Source organism: Eptesicus fuscus, chromosome 8 (assembly GCF_027574615.1).
Source record: "Eptesicus fuscus isolate TK198812 chromosome 8, DD_ASM_mEF_20220401, whole genome shotgun sequence".
Taxonomy (NCBI): domain Eukaryota; kingdom Metazoa; phylum Chordata; class Mammalia; order Chiroptera; family Vespertilionidae; genus Eptesicus; species Eptesicus fuscus.
The window spans coordinates 64,197,689-64,215,956 of record NC_072480.1 but is presented as its reverse complement, the minus strand read 5'-3'; the positions used below and the strand labels follow the sequence as shown (position 1 = coordinate 64,215,956).

The 18,268-nt window shown below is 46.7% G+C and overlaps 1 protein-coding gene and 1 pseudogene across 3 annotated transcripts in view; one reads left to right on the top strand and one right to left on the bottom strand.

Annotated features, from left to right (window-relative positions):
• The window catches only part of UBAC2 (UBA domain containing 2), a 195,448-nt gene extending 177,485 nt beyond the window's left edge, over positions 1-17,963 (bottom strand). For 2 of the 3 annotated variants that reach the window (XM_054719902.1, XM_054719903.1), the window contains exon 1: positions 17,524-17,963. In XM_054719902.1, coding sequence (XP_054575877.1) covers positions 17,524-17,703 — 180 coding nt within the window. In that variant the 5' untranslated portion in view covers positions 17,704-17,963. The remainder of the gene's footprint in view (positions 1-17,523) is intronic. The other variant, XM_008143973.3, reaches the window with a different exon arrangement.
• LOC103288257 (protein SET-like) lies at positions 10,895-11,825 on the top strand (annotated as a pseudogene).
• Positions 17,964-18,268: the final 305 nt, after the last annotated feature.

Below are 18,268 nucleotides of genomic sequence, written 5' to 3'. Positions count from 1 at the left end.
CCCATGTGGACACAAGATGGCCACCACAAGATGGCCAGCAGTGGAGGGCAGTTGGGAGGGATCAGGCCAGCAGGGGAGGGCAGTTGTGGGTGATCAGGCCAGCAGGGGAGGGCAGTTGTGGGCGATCAGGCCAGCAGGGGAGGCCTGGTCCCTCCAGTGTGGGAGGGACCAGGCCCGCAAGGGAGGGCAGTTGGGGGCGATCAAGCCTGCAGAAAAAGGCAGTTGGGGGGGGCCCAGGCCTACAGGGGAGAGCAGTTGGTGGGGACCAGGCCTGTTTCAGTTGCACTGTACGTGCGCACCCACACGTGGTATTTTGTGGAAGAGCCACACTCAAGGGGCCAAAGAGCCGCATGCGGCTCGTGAGCCGCAGTTTGCCGACCACTGCTCTAGTCTATTATAATGCCATAAAAATGCATTTTTAAAGTAGCTTGATTTAAGGTAGTTTCTACCTTCATTACTAAAAATATATTGAGACAAGTTGGGAAAAGTTGGAGAAGGAAGATAATTTGACTAATAAAGAAAGAGAAGGGGAAAAGAAGAATATGCAAACAAAAATAACTACAGCACATTAACTACTACAAAAATATCCTAATATATATATACACACACATGTATACACACACACACAAAAGGCTAAGTGTCTGACTGTCCGGGTAATGACGTCACATAGCAACACCTGGCTTTCTCTCCCTAGTGACAAGCCTCCTTGCAGTTTCTTCAGTCCACGAACACAACTTGCTTTATATCCAGGTGCAAACATTTCACACTGTAACCAAATGTCTGTGAAGCGTTTTCCCATGCCTCATCTCATTTGATCCTCACAGAAGTCCTGGAGTAGGTAAATAGGAGACTCAGTGGAATCCTATTTTCTTTTCATTAGCCAGAAAACAGAGATTTAGAAAGCTTAAAAACTTGACCCTAATGAAAAGAAGAAATGGTGGAACTTGAAAATGACCTCAGTTTTTCTCACTGCACAGAATATAGTCAAACACTGCTGCAGTTAAATATTTTACCCCTTGTTCTTTCTGCGTGATCTACAATAATAATCTGCTTCATGTTGATATTTACTGCTGTGTTGCTGATAATTACCTGGAAGAGAAGTTGGGGTGCTTCACTGGGCTGGAAAAAGTTTAGCTAAATCAGAAAAAAGGTTTAATTAAGCAAGTTTATCTATATATATAAAGTTCTCAATGGCGCCAATCACACACGTGTGTTTCGATCTGTCACTGTCAATCGTGAATTTGGTTGACACTTCTATTATAAAAAAGAGCGAATATCAATATTAAAATATTTCTTCTAATTAATTTCCTTTCAGTGTGCATGAATTTGTGCACCAGGCCACTAGTTAGGACATAAAACATCTCTCCTAAAAACAAAACGGTATCCTGGCTCTGATTTAGGAAGAAAAGAGGGAGACTGGTGGTTAAACGCCATCAGAAGGAAAGTGGTAGAGCACATGAGTAACAGCTGTAGCAGTTACAGGGGAGGAATGAAAAGCAACTTGCCAGGACACAGTAATTCAGTTTTCAATGATTGGGAAATAAGCCCCTCTGCTAAAATGAGCTATTACATTCATCATTAGCCTATGAATATCCCAGGGGTCAAGAGAAATAAATGTAAATAAACTTATCATTTTAAGTCTGAGAACCAGTAGTGTGCATTATTAGTTCAGAACACAGAATAGGGAGCCAGACTGTCTGGGTTCAAATTCTAGTACTGTTTCTCAACAGCTATGTGATCTTAAATGCCTCAGCTTCCTCATTTTAAAAGTCTGTTCCGTGATCTACAAGTTACAAAACAGCATTTAAATGTAATAAATGTACTTTTACTTATTTATTTCTGCACTGGTAATAGTATGAAGATAAACATCAAGATGTCAATAAATGCTATTTATTTCTTTCAACTACTTTTTCATATCTCAGAATTTTCTTTGATGCACATCTGTTTATAATAACAAAATCAGTTCATTTAAAACAAAAACATAAATGTGTGGTTGGGGGGGGAGATGAAGAAAATTAACTGAAATGATTACAGTGGTTTTTCTTTATCTTCCAAACTTTCTATAATATGATTAATTTTACTTTCAGACTAAAAAAAATCATTGTTTTTAAAAGTATTCTCCCTTAACAGCCCAAATGGCTATCAGTAGATGAGTGGATAAAAAAAGCTGTGGTAGGCCCTAGCCGGTTTGGCTCAGTGGCTAGAGTGTCAGCCTGTGGACTGAAGGGCCCTGGGTTTGATTCCAATTAAGGGCACATGCCCAGGTTGTGCACATGCCATCCCCAGCAGGGGGCATGCAAGAGGCAGCTAATCAATGATTATATCTTATCATTGATGTTTCTATCTCTCTCTCCTTACCTCTCTGAAATTAAAAAACAAACAAAAACAACTGTGGTACATTTACACCATGGAATACTATGCAGCAGTAAAAAAGAAGGCTCTATTACCCTTTGAGATAGCATGGAAGGACCTGGAGAGTATTACACTAAGTGAAATAAGCCAGTCAGAGAAAGACAAGTATCACATGCTCTCATTCATATGTGGAATCTAATAAACAAAATAAACTGATGAACAAAATAGATCCAAAGACACAGAAGCATGGAACAGACTGTGGAATCTCAGAAGGAAGGTGGGGGAGAGGGGAAAGGGGAACATATGCAATACTTTCAACAATAAAGATGCAATAAATTTTAAAAATTAAAAATAAATAAAGTATCCCCTCTTAAACTTGTTCTTCCCTAGTTAATTCCTGTCTTTACTTCTCAGCTAAAATTCTTTTTATTATTAATATTTTATTAAGGTACTAGTAGCCCGTTTGCACGAAGATTCGTGCAATAGACCTTCATTCACCTGGCTGCCTGCACCAGTTTTCTGCCGGCACCGGGGACCCAGGCCTTGGCGGTGGCCACTGACCTCTACCTTCTTTCAGGGTCCGGGCTTGGCCCTGGGCGGTGGCCTTGGGCTCAGCTGCACCCAGCATCCCTGCGACCTGATTGCAGAAGCAGACCCCCAGGTCGGCTCGCTCCTGCCATCGGAGCAGGCACGCACCCGGCTGGCGCCCAAGGCCCGGAAAGCCCCGGGCGGCTTTCCGGTCCTTGGGCTCGGCCGCACCGCACCCCAGCCGGGTCCCTGCTCCGATCGGAGCACGCACCTGGCTGGCTTGGGCTCGGCCGCACCGCACCCCAGCCGGGTCCCTGCTCCGATCTGAGCACGCAGCCGGCTGGCGCCCAAGGCCCGGAAAGCCCCGGGCGGCTTTCCGGTCCTTGGGCTCGGCCGCACCGCACCCCAGCCGGGTCCCTGCTCCGATCGGAGCACGCAGCCGGCTGGCGCCCAAGGCCCGGAAAGCCCCGGGCGGCTTTCCGGTCCTTGGGCTCCGCCGCACCGCACCCCAACCAGGTCCCTGCTCCGATCGGCCCAAGGCCCGGAAAGCCCCGGGCGGCCTTCCGGTCCTTGGGCTCCGCCGCACCGCACCCCAGCCGGGTCCCTGCTCCGATCGGCCCAAGGCCCGGAAAGCCCCGGGCGGCTTTCCGGTCCTTGGGCTCGGCCGCACCGCACCCCAGCCGGGTCCCTGCTCCGATCGGAGCACGCACCTGGCTGGCGCCCAAAACCCGGAAAGCCCCGGGCGGCTTTCCGGTCCTTGGGCTCGGCCGCACCGCACCCCAGCCGGGTCCCTGCTCCGATCGGAGCACGCAGCCGGCTGGCGCCCAAGGCCCGGAAAGCCCCGGGCGGCTTTCCGGTCCTTGGGCTCCGCCGCACCGCACCCCAGCCGGGTCCCTGCTCCGATCGGCCCAAGGCCGGGAAAGCCCCGGGCGGCTTTCCGGTCCTTGGGCTCCGCCGCACCGCACCCCAGCCGGGTCCCTGCTCCGATCGGCCCAAGGCCCGGAAAGCCCCGGGCGGCCTTCCGGTCCTTGGGCTCCGCCGCACCGCACCCCAGCCGGGTCCCTGCTCCGATCGGCCCAAGGCCCGGAAAGCCCCGGGCGGCTTTCCGGTCCTTGGGCTCGACCGCACCGCACCCCAGCCGGGTCCCTGCTCCAGTCGGAGCACGCACCTGGCTGGCGCCCAAAACCCGGAAAGCCCCGGGCGGCTTTCCGGTCCTTGGGCTCGGCCGCACCGCACCCCAGCCTGGTCCCTGCTCCGATCGGAGCACGAACCCGGCTGGCGCCCAAAACCCGGAAAGCCCCGGGCGGCTTTCCGGTCCTTGGGCTCCGCCGCACCGCACCCCAGCCGGGTCCCTGCTCCGATCGGCCCAAGGCCCGGAAAGCCCCGGGCGGCTTTCCGGTCCTTGGGCTCGGCCGCACCGCACCCCAGCCGGGTCCCTGCTCCGATCGGAGCACGCAGCCGGCTGGCGCCCAAGGCCCGGAAAGCCCCGGGCGGCTTTCCGGTCCTTGGGCTCCGCCGCACCGCACCCCAGCCGGGTCCCTGCTCCGATCGGCCCAAGGCCCGGAAAGCCCCGGGCGGCTTTCCGGTCCTTGGGCTCGGCCGCACCGCACCCCAGCCGGGTCCCTGCGATAGGAGCAGGCGCCCGAAAAGCCACCGGCCCCAGCGTCCATGTAACGGTTTCCTGGTGGGCGTGGTTGGTGGGCGTGGCTTGGTTGGTGGGCGTGGCTTGGGCGTAGCGAAGGTGCGGTCAATTTGCATATTTGTCTATTATAAGGTAAGATAATTGACACTTAGGTTGTTTCCATATCTTAGTTATCTAATCTAATAATAGACAAATATGCAAATTGACCGCACCTTCGCTACACCTAAGCCACGCCCACCAGCCAAGCCACGCCCACCAACCAATCAGGATGAGTATGCAAATTGCCCCAACAAATATGGCGGCTAATTTGCATATAAAGACAGCGTCCAAAGAAGCCAACAGCTGTAGAAGGGAGTAAAGCTTCGAAGAAGCAAGCAAGGGGGGGGGGGAAGGGCGGGGCGGAGGTGGGGCCGGGGGGAAGGAGAAGGGCGGGGCGGAGGCGGGGCCGGGGGGAAGGAGAAGGGCGGGGCGGAGGCGGGGCCGGGGGAGAAGGGCGGGGCGGAGGCGGGGCCAGGGGTGAAGGAAAACAAGGGAGGGCTGGAAGAGAAGGCGGGGTGGGCGGGGCGGAGGCGGGGCCGGGGGTGAAGAGAAACGCGGGCGGGCTGGAGGAGAAGGCGGGGCGGGCGGAGCGGAGGTGGGGCCGGGGGCGAAGGGAAAGCGGGCAGGCTGGAGGAGAAGGCGAGGCGGGTGATAAAGGTCGAGTGGAGGCGGGGCCAGGGGCGAAGGGAAACGCGGGCGGGCTGGAGGAGAAGGTGAGGCGGGGGACAAGGGCGGGGCGGGGGACAAGGGCGGGGCAGAGGCGGGGCGGGGGAGAAGGGAAACGCGGGCGGGCTGGAGGAGAAGGTGAGGTGGGCGAACAAGGGAGGAACGGAGGCAGGGTAGAGTGCAGCGGGAAATCCTATTGCAGGATTTTTTCCTGCAACGGGAAAGCTAGTCTATATATATAAAAGCCTAATATGCAAATTGTCCCCTCCAAGAGACCAGGAGTTCAATGGCTCATTATGACGTGCCCTGATCACCAGAGGGTGGTGCGGAATGAAGGAAGGCCCCGGCCGGAAGACGGAAGGCCCAATCGGCCCTGATCGCCAGCCAGGCCTAGGGACCCTACCCGTGCAGAATTTCGTGCACCAGGCCTCTAGTTGTAAATAATGTTGCAATGAACATGGGGATGCATATATCTTTCTGAGCTCATGGTTTTGTTTTTTTAGATAAATTCTTAGAAATGGGATTGCTGAACCATATGATAATTCTATTTTTCATTTTTCATTTTTTTGAGGAATCTTCAATTTGTTTTCCACAGTGGCTACATCAATTGACATTCCCACCAACAGTGCAAGGGTTCTCTTTCCTCCACATCTTCTCCAACACTTATTTCTTGTCTTTTTGATAACAGCCATTCTAACAGGTATGAGGTGATATTTCATTGTGGTTTTGATTAGCATTTCCCTGATGATTAGTGATGTTGAGCATCTTTTCATGTACCTGTTGGCCAAATGTATGTCTTTTTTGGTAAAACGTCTATTCAGATCTTCTATCCATTTTTTAAACAGATTGTTTTTTTGTTATTAAGTGGTATGAGTTCTTTATATATTTTGGATATAAAACCCTTATCAGATTATGATTTGTGAATATTTTCTCCATTCAGTAGGTTGCCTTTTCATTTTGCTAATGGTTTCTTTTGCTATGCAGAAGATTTTAGTTTGATATATTTTTGCTTTTGTTGATTTTGCATTTGGTGTCAGATTAAATAATGGTCGCCAACACCTATGTTTTCTTCTAGGAGTTTTTTGTTTTTTTAAATATATTTTATTGATTTTTTACAGAGAGGAAGAGAGAGGGATAGAGAGTTAGAAACATCGATGAGAGAGAAACATCTATCAGTTGCCTCTTGCACACCCCCTGCTGGGGATGTGCCCGCAACCAAGGTACATGCCCTTGACCGGAATCGAACCTGGGACCCTTGAGTCCGCAGGCCGACGCTCTACCCACTGAGCCAAACCAGTTTCGGCTTCTTCTAGGAGTTTTATAGTTTAAAGTTTTATGTGAAAGTCTTTAATCCACTTTAAGTAAATATTTGTGTACTAGAGGCCCAGGGGCGAGGGGGGTGTGTGGCTCCTAACCACTCGCCTGCCTGCCTGCCTGATAGCCCCTAATCACCTCTGCCTGCTGGCCTGATGCCCCTAACCCCTCTGCCTGCCGGCCTGATCGCCCCCTAACTGCTCCCCTGCCGGCCTGATCGCCCCCTAACTGCTCCCCGGCCGGCCTGATTGCCCCGTAACTGCCCTCCCCTGCCAGCCTGATCACCCCCTAACTGCCCTCCCCTGCGGCCTGATCACCCTAACAGCCCTCCCCTGCCGGCCTGATCATCCCCTAACTGCCCTCCCCAGCTGACCTGATTGCCCCCTAACTGCCCTCCTGGGCTGGCCTGATCATCCCCTAACTGCCCTCCCCGGCCAGCCTGATCACCCCTAACTGCCTCTGCTTCAGCCCCACCACCGTGACTTTGTCCGGAAGGACATCCAGAAGACGTCTGGTCTAATTAGCATATTATCCTTTTATTAGTATAGCTAGTGTAAAATAGTGGACCACTTTCATTCTTTTGCAAGCGGCAGTCCAGTTTTTCCAGCATTATTTATTAAAGAGACTATCCTTACCTCATTGTGTATTCTTGGCATCTTTGTCATTAATTAATTGATCATACATGTGTGGGTTTATTTCTTGAATAAAAAGTATTTCCCTTAAGAGTTTCAAAGGGCACATACCTAGGTTGTAGGTTCAATTCCCTTCCCTGGTTGCAGAACATGCAGAAGGCAACCAAACGATGTGTCTCTCTCACATAGATGTTTCTCTCTCTCTCTCTCCCTCCCTCCCTCCCTTCCACTTTCTCTAAAAATCAATGGAAAAAGTATCCTTGGGTGAGGATTAACAAACAAACAAATAACAACAATAAAAATCTTCAGAAATGTGGGAAATAGCTAGCCTCCAAGAATCAAGCATTAAAGGCAATTATTCAGGGCTTGGGCAACTCAGGCCTACTGTTAATCCTTTAATGCAACAAAGAATGAAATTAGAGCAGAAATAGATAAATTCTAGTCACTTTTTTTTTCAATTCTTTATTGTTTAAAGAATAAACATATAGTATTACATATGTCTCCTTTTTCTCCCTAAAGAGGCCAGCCAAATGATTCTTGGCCCCCAAAACAGAAATGTACCTAAAACAAGATATTAAAATTATAATTTCCACTAAGGTGCCATGGACTGTTGTATATCAAATAGAGGTTCCATACCAAAATTCAGAATTTACAAAAAAATTAATCAAAAGAAGTCACATGACTCAAACTTCTCTCAGTCAGATTTTAAACATAAAAAGAGTGAATGAAACAGTGAGAGTTCTCTACAGTGAAGAAAAGACATTAAAATTTGTAGAGTGAACTATCCAAGTGCTGAGAGTATGACCATGCCTTCACAGCAAGCTGAGTGAGATGCTCATGGGCCTATTCAGTGAGTAAATATGTGACCCTTGAGGTGAGAACACAGTGGATTTCCACCCTGAGAACTCTAGAGAGCAGAAGGAAAAGCCATGTTGATCACTGACATTAAAATGCACAACCAAGGCAAAATTCAGCAATTCCAACAGAACAGAGGTAGGCTACATACAAGAGCCAACACAAGGGTCACCTTTGGTTCAGTCCAACAGTGCCCCCCAAACAAGCCAAAATTACTCCAGAAGGAGGAAATTGTAGGTGGACCTAAGTTCCTAGGAGCTAAGGAAGAATCACCAAATAAAGCCTACAAGCATAAAGACGCACCCCTCTAGGCAAGACGACAATGTAGGTAAACATGGTACTCACTACCTCCCACAGCCACATCAAAATTACAACTAAAATACAGAACCATCATTCAGAACCATCTGAAATCTAGCTGAACAAAAGCCCTACAACTAGGGAATTAAAGAAGAAGCACATCAAGACTGGTAGGAGTGGTGGAGATTCAGGGCAGAACTGCAGAACTGCTGGTCCCAAATCTATGTGTTGTGGTTTAAAATTTGAAGGGATATCTTGGCTGTGGAGGTTTCCCTGAGGAGCAAGGGGTCCCTGTCCCACAACAGGCCCTCCAGCCCAGGATTCCAGTGCCCCAAAGAAAAAGCCCCAGAACTTCTGACTGAAGGGATTGTGGCTGAGTGACACACAGCCTGCCGGAGTCCTAGGCAGTTCCTATTAAAGAGCCTGAACATGGACTTACTCAGACTCACTCCTTCTGAGCTCCAACGTTGGGGCAGCAGCTTGAAAGGAACCTGGGACATTTGGGGAGGAATTAATTTGTCTGGCATGAGGGAGAGAGCTGGAGGGGCAGCTTTTTCCCAGACAGAAGTGCTGGCAGAGTTCCTTTGCTGAGCCCTCCCTGCCAAAGAGCTGGCAGATGGAGCACCATATCTGAATCTCCATCAACCTAGCTCATACTTTTCACCCCACCCTGGTGATTCCTGAGGCCCTGCCACTCCCTACTTGCAGGCTCATCCAAGCCATTTCTAGTGGCTTTTCCACTCTTGCCTCATGCTTTGGACTTTCCTAAAATATCTCAAACAAGCAGCAGCTGACCTTAGCATGCCCCATACCTCTTGATAAGTGGCCCCAAGCCAGGCACTAGCGGCAGCCGAACGTATTTCAGAGCTTGGCCTCTCCTGGGCTCCTCCAAGACCAATACAAGTAGCAGCCATCTGCAGATGGCTTTGTAGCTCATGCTGGGTAGCCCTAGGCAGGGCACAGGCAGTGGGTGACTTTGCACCTCCCAGGAGGCTCCAGAGCCAATACATCCAGTGGTCAGCTTTGACCACGATGGATTATAAAGCTACTACCTCCATGAGTAACACACTCAAAGGGCAGATTCAGTGAGCACCAAAGCCCCACTGAAGCAAGTCCTGCTCCATAGGGTTGACTCCTGCACAGCAGCTCTTCAGCTGTAGTCGTAGCCAATCCTCACAACTAATTGGCCTGGGGTCAATCCCTTCCAATGATGCCAACATCAACCAAGGCTCAACTATAAGAGGGCAGTACACACAGCTCACATAGGGGCTCATCTGGAGTGCCCAGCTCAGGAGACTGGGGAGGCAGAGCCACTGGGCCCTACAGGACACCTACTAAACAAGGCCACTCCACCAAGTCCAGGACACACAGCTGATCTACTTAATACACAGAAACAAACATAGGGAAGCCACCAAAATGTGGAGACAAAAAAAAAAAAAAAAGTCACAAATGAAAGAACAGAAGAAATCTCCATAAAAAGCACTAAATGAAATGGAAGCAAGAAAACTACCAGACATAGAGTTCAAAACAATGGTTATATGGATGTTCAAGGAACTTACTGAGAACTTCAAGGAACTTACTGAGAACATCAACAACATAAAAAAAGACTAGTCAAAAATAAAGGATATACTAACTGAAATAAAGTATAAGTTACAGGGAATCAACAGTAGAGCAGAGAATGCCAAGAATCAAATCAAGAATTTGCAATATAAGGAAGCAAAAAAAGTCTAACCAGAAGAGCAAAAAGAAAAAAAGAATTCCAAAATATGAAGATAGTGTAAGGAGCCTCTGGGACAACTGCAAGCATATCAACATTCACATCATGGGGGTGCCAGAAGTAGAAGAGAAAACCTATTTGGAAAAAAAAAAAATTACAGAAAATTGATGTTGGTGAAAGAAATAGACACACAAGTCCAGGAAGCACAGAGTCTCAAACAAGATGAACCCAAAGAGACCCACATCAAGACACATCATAATTAAAATGCAAAACGTTAAAGTCAAAGAGAGAATGTTTAAAACAGCAAGAGAAAAGCAGTTATCTACAAGGAAGCACCCATAAAACTGTCAACTAATTTTTCAACAGAAACTTTGCAGTCCAGAAGGGAGTGGCAAGAAATATTCAAAGTGATGAAAAGCAAGGACAACCAAGATTACAACCAAGGTTACTCCACCCAGTAAAGCTATCGTTTAGAATTGAAGGTCAGATAAAGAGCTTCGAAGACAAGAAAAAGCTAAAGGAGTTCATCACCACCAATCAGTATTACACAAAAGTTAAGGGTCTTCTTTAAGAAGAAGAAGGAAAAAAAAGATAAAACATATGAACAATAAAAAGGCAATAAATACATATCAATCAACAACTGAATCTACTAGTAAAAATCAAAATAAACAAACAAACAGAACACAAACAGACTCATGGATACAGAGACCATTTTGAACAGCTGCCACATGGGAGGGAGTTGGGGGTAGGATGAAAAAGGTGAAGGGATTTAGAAGTACAATTTAGAGTGCTCAAATCGCCTTCGAGCCTGGTGACTTCCCAGCGTTCAGATCCTCAGACTTTCCTCACAGCATGGCCCCCAAACGCCAGTCCTCACTCCCATCTCAAATGAAGAAACCAAAACTGCCGCCAGCCCCAAAGCTGGAGAAGAGCCGACCCCACAGGACGTGCCAAAGGGAGAAAAAGAACAGCAAGAAGCGATTGAACATATTGATGAAGTACAAAATGAAATAGACAGACTTAATGAACAAGCCAGTGAGGATATTTTGAAAGTAGAACAGAAATATAACAAACTCCGCCAACCATTTCTACAGAAGAGGTCAGAATTGATCGCCAAAATCCCAAATTTTGGGGTAACATTTGTCAACCATCCACAAACGTCTGCACTGCTTGGGGAAGAGGATAAAGAGGCGCTGCATTATTTGACAAGAGTTGAAGTGACAGAATTTGAAGATATTAAATCAGGTTACAGAATAGATTTTTATTTTGATGAAAATCCTTACTTCGAAAATAAAGTTCTCTCCAAAGAGTTTCATCTAAATGAGAGTGGTGATCCATTTCAAAGTCCACTGAAATCAAATGGAAATCTGGAAAGGATTTGACGAATCATTCAAGTCAAACACAGAATAGCAGGAAGAGACAGCATGAGGAACCAGAGAGCTTCTTTACCTGGTTTACTGACCATTCTGATGCAGGTGCAGGTGAGTTAGGAGAAGTCATCAAAGATGACATTTGGCCAAATCCATTACAGTACTACTGGGTTCCTGACATGGATGATGAAGAAGGGGAAGGAGAAGAAGATGATGATGATGATGAAGAGGAAGGGTTGGAAGATACTGATGAAGAAGGGGATGAGGATGAAGGTGAAGAAGATGAAGATGATGATGAGGGGGGGGAGAGGAAGATGAAGGAGAAGATGACTAATGAACACTGAAATATTCCAACCTTTTTTAATTTTCTCCAGTCCCTGGGAGTAAGTTGCAGTCTTTTTTTTTTTTTTCCTCTTGTGCTCAGTTGCCCTGTTTTTTGAGGTCTCTTTTTTCTCCCTTACACTATGGTTCTCACCTTATTGGGGGGGGGGGGGGGGGTGTACCTTGAGCAGAATACAGTGGGAAAAGAATCTTTGCCCCTTTCTGTTCCAAATTCATTTTTATCCCTTCCTATCTCAAGAAAAACTTAATGGAATCAACACCACCTTGCTCTGTGAAAAAAAAAAAAGAAAGAAACACCTTCTGCTCCCTTAGCTCTGTGTAGTAGTGCATAGAATTCTAGCTTTTTTCCTCCTTTCTCTGTATAGTGGGCTCAGAGATTACACTTTGTCTCTATGATTATAGACAGTTAGCATTTACCAACATGTATCTGTCTACTTTCTCTTGTTTAAAAAAGAAAAAAATTTTAAAAAGGGGGGTTATAGAAGGTCAGCAAAGGGTGGGTCTGAGATGTTTGGGGGGGTTAAGTGGGCATTTTGACAACATGGCTTCTCCTTTGGCATGTTTAATTGTGATGTTTAACGGACACCCTTGCAGTCTAAGATGACACTTTTAAAATAAAATTCTCTCCTAATGATGACTTGAGCCCTGCCACTCAATGGGAGAATCAGCAGAACCTGTAGGATCTTATTCGGAATTAACATTTCTCTATTGTAATTTTGTTCCTGTATACTTTTAAATTTTCTTTTTGTTTCACTGGAAAGGAAAGATGATGCTCATTTTAAACGTTAAAAGTGTACAAGTTGCTTTGTTACAATAAAACTAAATGTGTACACAAAGGAAAAAAAAGAAATACAATTTAGTAGTTCATAGTGTAGTCATGAGGGTCTAAAGTACAGCATAGGGAATATAGTCAATGACATATTGACCATGTACGGTGTCAGCTGGGTATGAGATTTTTCAGAATGACCACATACTAAGTTTTATAATGTCTAATCACTGGGTATATACTTGAAAATAATATAATATTGTATGTCAACAATAATTGAAAAAAAATTAATGATTAAAAAAAAAAAGCATTCCTCTAGGTCAGGGGAGTAGCCTGGATAGGAGTCTCCCAAGAATTTCTAAAGAGCCCACAAAACAGAGTCACCTTTAATCATGTGCCAAGCTCAGAGAGCCACATATGAATCATCCTGGTTCCTCACTATGGCTTCCTCCTCCCACTTCACCCAATCTAGAAGCCAGTAAGGTCAGAAACAGGAAATCTAAGGAATAGAGATCTAAGCAGAAGCCAATCACACACCTTTCTCTCACAGCAGGTGGTTGCCAATCAGAAGTCTTCTGGGAAAAAGTGTTACCTTTGAGTGAAGACCAAACTGTTGATTAAAATACTGAACTGAATACTTTTAATTTTTAAAGTGAGTCTATGTTTTATAACTTCTATTACCTAAGATTACAGCTACCTGAATGTACCCTCTGTCTTTTATTTACTGCTGAATCCCAAGCACCTAGAAGAATGGATGGCTCACAGGAGTGCTCATTAAATAGCTGTTAAACCAATAACTTAAAAGTGAGCCAAGAATAGAGCCATGCCACAGTGGGTGACCATCAAAGAATAGCTCATTGATTGCAGAGGCTAAAGTGTGAAGGAAAGTGAAAAAGTAAAGATCATCTTTCAAGAAGCGTGGATGGAAGAAGAAATAAAGTGGTCAACAGTGGGAAGATTCAGAATAGGGTCAATGGAAGTGTTATGCTTCAGCATTTTTAAGACTCAGGAGAAAAATCCAATTTAAAAAAATTTAATTCTGGTCCTGGCCAGTGTGGCTCAGTTAGTTGGGCGTCATCTTGTGCACCTAGATGTTGCTGGTTTGATTCCCAGTCAGGTCACATGCCCAGGTTGTAGGCTAGATCCCTGGGGGGGCGGAGGGGGGGGGCATGCAGGAGGCAGGCGATCAATGTTCTGCTCTCACATTGATGATTCTCTCTTTCTCTGTCTCTTTCTCTTTCTCCCTCCCTCCTTCCTCCCTCCCTCCCTCCCTCCCTCCCTCTCTAAGGATCAATAAATAAACAAAAAAATTAACTCTGATTAGAAGCTTTATACATATCAACTCTTTTAATCTTCACAACAATTCAATAATACAGAAAATATTATCTCCTTTCCATAGGTAAGGGATCGGAAATACTCTAGGAGTTTCTGAAGGTCCCACTAAAGCACCCACAGGAGAAAACATCAGCTCTAACCAGGTGTCAGGTTCATTCTCTCACAAGAGAATAAAGCATTGGTACTAGAAAACGCAACAAAGAATGAGTTAAGAATAGGTTAGGGTGAGCCTCAGTTAGGAAAAGGATGCTTCTTTCTTTTATTTTATTTTATTTATTTGTTTAATATATCTTTCTATTGATTTCAGAGAGGAAGGGAGAGGGAGAGAGAGATAGAAACATCAATGATGAGAGAGAATCATTGATCGGTTGCCTCCTGCACACCCCACACTGGGGATCAAGCTCGCAACCCGGGCATATGCCCTAACCAGGAATCGAACCATGACCTCCAGGTTCATAGGCCAAGGCTCAACCACTAAGCCATGCCAGCCAGGCGCTTCATTCTTTTAGACTGGGGGAAAGAAACAAAGTTTGTATATCTGACAAGCTCTTACTCATCCCTCAAAAATCAGCACAAGTTATCACCTACAGTGGGAAGTCTTCTTTAACATTTGTTAAAGTGTGGCTATATGAACAAGTTAGGGAGAGGGTAGGCCCAGGTAATAGTCCTTATTTTTTGGACGGGTTAAGAGTGAGATGGGTAGAGGCGGGGAATGGTCTTGAGGATAGGGATGAAAAAGGAAGAGCATAGGGAGATGAACAAATCCCAATTAACTGAGCAATCATGCCAATAACTCAGCTCAGAGTCACCATCGATTAATATGAGGTTGGGGTTTTGCTAGGTGAGCATAGCAGGACAGCAGCACCAAGTCTCTGAGTCTTGATAAAAATTAACTATAGGTTTCAGACTAGATATGAAAGATGCCAGAAGTGAGCTGTAAACTGGAGACAGGGGATCAAGAGTCTGACGGTCAGAGTCACTGTGATGAAAGATAATGACGACGTTGTTTTATTTATAACAAAAGAGAGCAAATCAAAAGGCCCTTCCCTGGGTTTATTGTCCTTGTGGCCCCTGCTTTCTGTAGTACCTTGGAAATGCCCTGCTATGCCTGTTTCAGAGTGTTTGTGCTTGCAATTCCCTTTCTGCAAAACGCATGTTTTTCAACAAACTAATATAGCTGGCTCCTTCTCACCATTGGGGTCTCGGCTCAAATGGCACCTTCGCAGTTATCTTCCCTGACCACAAATGCTAAAGCAGAAGTCCACCATAACCTGTCCCTGCCATTACCTTCTTATTTTCTTCCTGGCACTTATCACTATATGAAATCACATTGATTATTTATTAACCTATTTGATGTTGGTCTCCTTTATCCTGCTTCCCACTTCATCCTCTGTACGCAAACAGGGTGGCTTGTATGGGTACTCAACAGACACTTATTGAATGAATAAATGAACTTGGGGGAGCAAATGTAACACTAAAATACCATTGCCTACTAGTCACACGACGTGGGAAATATGCGGGTAGTAGGAAATGGCAGCGATTTTTCTCTCAAAAAGAGAATGTTATTCACTACCCATGGGGGCAAGGGTAGGCAGATTACTCAGAACTCTGACTTACCAAAGAGCCACACTTCTCACCTAAAGGATAGCACTTCCCTCTCGGTGGGTAACCTTGCAAAGAAAAATTTTAAAGCAGGGTAACTGCTTGCACCCAGACGTGCCTAAAGACCACTCCTGGAAAAACTGGGCCTAAATTCCACTTTAAGCTCTGTAAACACTGGGACCAAGATTTGTTCAGCGCTGCATTCCCAGCATCTAGTAGTTTTTGACCCAAGGGGATACCCAGAATGTTTGTTAAATAAGCACTTAAGACATGGTCTTCTGAGGAATGGCCATCCCATCAACGCCTACGCCGTGGATAAACTTATTTTAGAAACAGGGCAAGACAGCTAAGGAGCCCTCGGCCTAGGCCTCTCCCTGGGCAGCAGTTCGGTTCCTAGAATTCAATACTCATCCATCCTGTGCCACAGGTCATCAAGTATTACTTTCCCCCAGAGTCGCCATGTATCACACTGGTGTATACTTGGCCAATATAATGATTAATACAGTATAGTAACCAATAATGGATTTCACTTGCCTCTTTAATTTTTATACGTATTTAAAAAATATATAGCTCAGGAAGGATAGCTCAAAATACTGAAAGAACTGAAATTGAAGAATTCTACCATTAATTTTGTATTCGCCAGTGTATGGCTCACCATGGGACCCCAGGAAAATCATATCACCCTCTTGACTCTCAGTTTCATCAACAGTCATAATGTTCTTTATCCAAAGGGTAGCTCGGAGAAAATTAATTAGCTAGCATTTTGTTGTAATGTACTCTGAGGTCAATGCTTGAAAGATTCCATAAATCAAATTAATTATGAAACAAGGGAAATCATTAATTAAGTCCATTTCAAAACCTGAGAATTTGAAAAGTGAGAAATATTTAAAATGTTGCCCGTGGCTCTGATTCTAACTCACCCTCACACTAAGACATGTATTCTCAAAAAAAAGATTCCTAACATTAACAACAGACCCTTAATATTTGGAAATGTCAACTGCCCTGTACGCTGGCAAGATTAACTTTACATGTATAAAATTACGAAGTACTAACGGTGACAAGCAATTGCAAAATTACACCTGCTCAAACAGTTCAGTGTTGCTGTATCAGTGCCTAATCTCAGTGCTGTTTAGTTAACATACAGGCCGCCTTACCCAAAGTCAATTCATTAAACTATTTCAGTGAGAAATGGTTTAAAAGGCTATCTGTACTGCTCAGCCCTCTGTCTGCTGACCACGGCTGACACTCAGGTAAAACATCAGAGCAACAGCAAGCCACAAGGTCCACGCTGTCCTACCACACGACTTCCTAACTTCCTTCCACTTTAAAAGTACTTGAATCCGTTAGTGAGACCCAAAGGTTTGGGAACTGCTGTAATCGTTCATAAAGCGCTCTGAAGTTTTAAAAAGGCAAAGAAAAGAAAAAAAAAAAAGACCTTTTACTTATTCATGTTCCATTCTGCAAACATTCTTTTTTTTTTTTTCCACTTTTTAAATTACTCAGCTGCTTTATTTGTCACCATTTTGGGAATGATTCATCTCTTCGTGAGACTGGGAAAGAGAGAAATCTAAGTAAAACTGACAAGCCAGTTCCTGAACCAGAGGTTGGAATTTACATCTGGGGGAGAGCCAGTTGGTCCCACTTGAGCCTCAATGAATGGAGCAAAGGTGACGAGGAAGGGGGCAGGCTTCCAGCATCGCCTCCACCTGGGCAGCCTCTTCTTCAAGCCCGACGTCCGCCCCGCTGAGGGCGCGGGGCCGGGCCAGGGGACCGCCGGCACCCCGGCCCACCTCCGGCAGTCCCGGAGCACCTGAGCATCGCACCTGGGGCGCAGAGGTGGGAGGCCCGGCCGGCGGCGGGACCAAGTCACCACTCGCCTTTCCCAGCTGAAGCGAGGGCGACGCCTCCCACGGGGCAAGGAACCATCAAGGTGTGGGCGCCGGGATGGAGGATCGGCCCCCAAACCTCCAGCAACCCCGAGGGCCCCCGCTGCCTCCAGCCTCCTCAAGGAGGTGCGCAGCGGGGGCGTGTAGGGGACAGCCAGGATGGCGGCGGCCGGTACTCACAAAGCCCACTGGAGCCGGTGCTGCTGAACATGGTCCCGCCGGACCCGGAGCCCCCGCGGGGGGACTAGGGGGAGGGGAAGCCGAGGTGGAGAGACTGGCGACCGCGCAGGCGCACTCCCGGCGGGGGCGGCGAATCCGGCAACTGGATTCCACTTCGGGGGCCTCCTGTGTACAGCGCATGCGTGGCCTGTGGGGCGCTCCGCTGCGTCCTCCCCGCTCCCTTCCTGCTCGCGAAGGGAAGTGCGTCCGCAGAGATAGGGTCCACCTCTCCAGGTTTTCTCGATGGCTGTGGGCGCCCTTTGGAAAAAGGAATGGGATGGCGTGGGAGGGGCGAAGGTGTAACTCCTGGGAGCCGCCCACTAGTGCTCACCTCTGCCTGCCTGCCCGCCGGGTGGGTCCGCAAAGGCAACGGATTCCTCCTGACCTTTATCGTCTGCCTGGACGGGACGCCCGGTGTCTTCTGCGCATGCTCAGTCATTCTTAGGCAGCTCCCCAAAGCTCTTCCAGTTGTCAATTATTTGTGTTAGAGGGACCCCAAGACCCTAAGGTTTGAGAACGGCTGTAATGGTTCATAAAGCGCTCTGAAGTTTTAAAAAAGGCAAAGAAAAAAAAGACCTTTTACTTATGTTCAATTCTGCAAACATTCTTTTTTCTTTCCACTTTTTAAATTATTCAGCTGTTTTATTTGTCACCATTTTGGGAATTATTACATATCTTATGTCTACAATGCTTCTGATCAATGAAT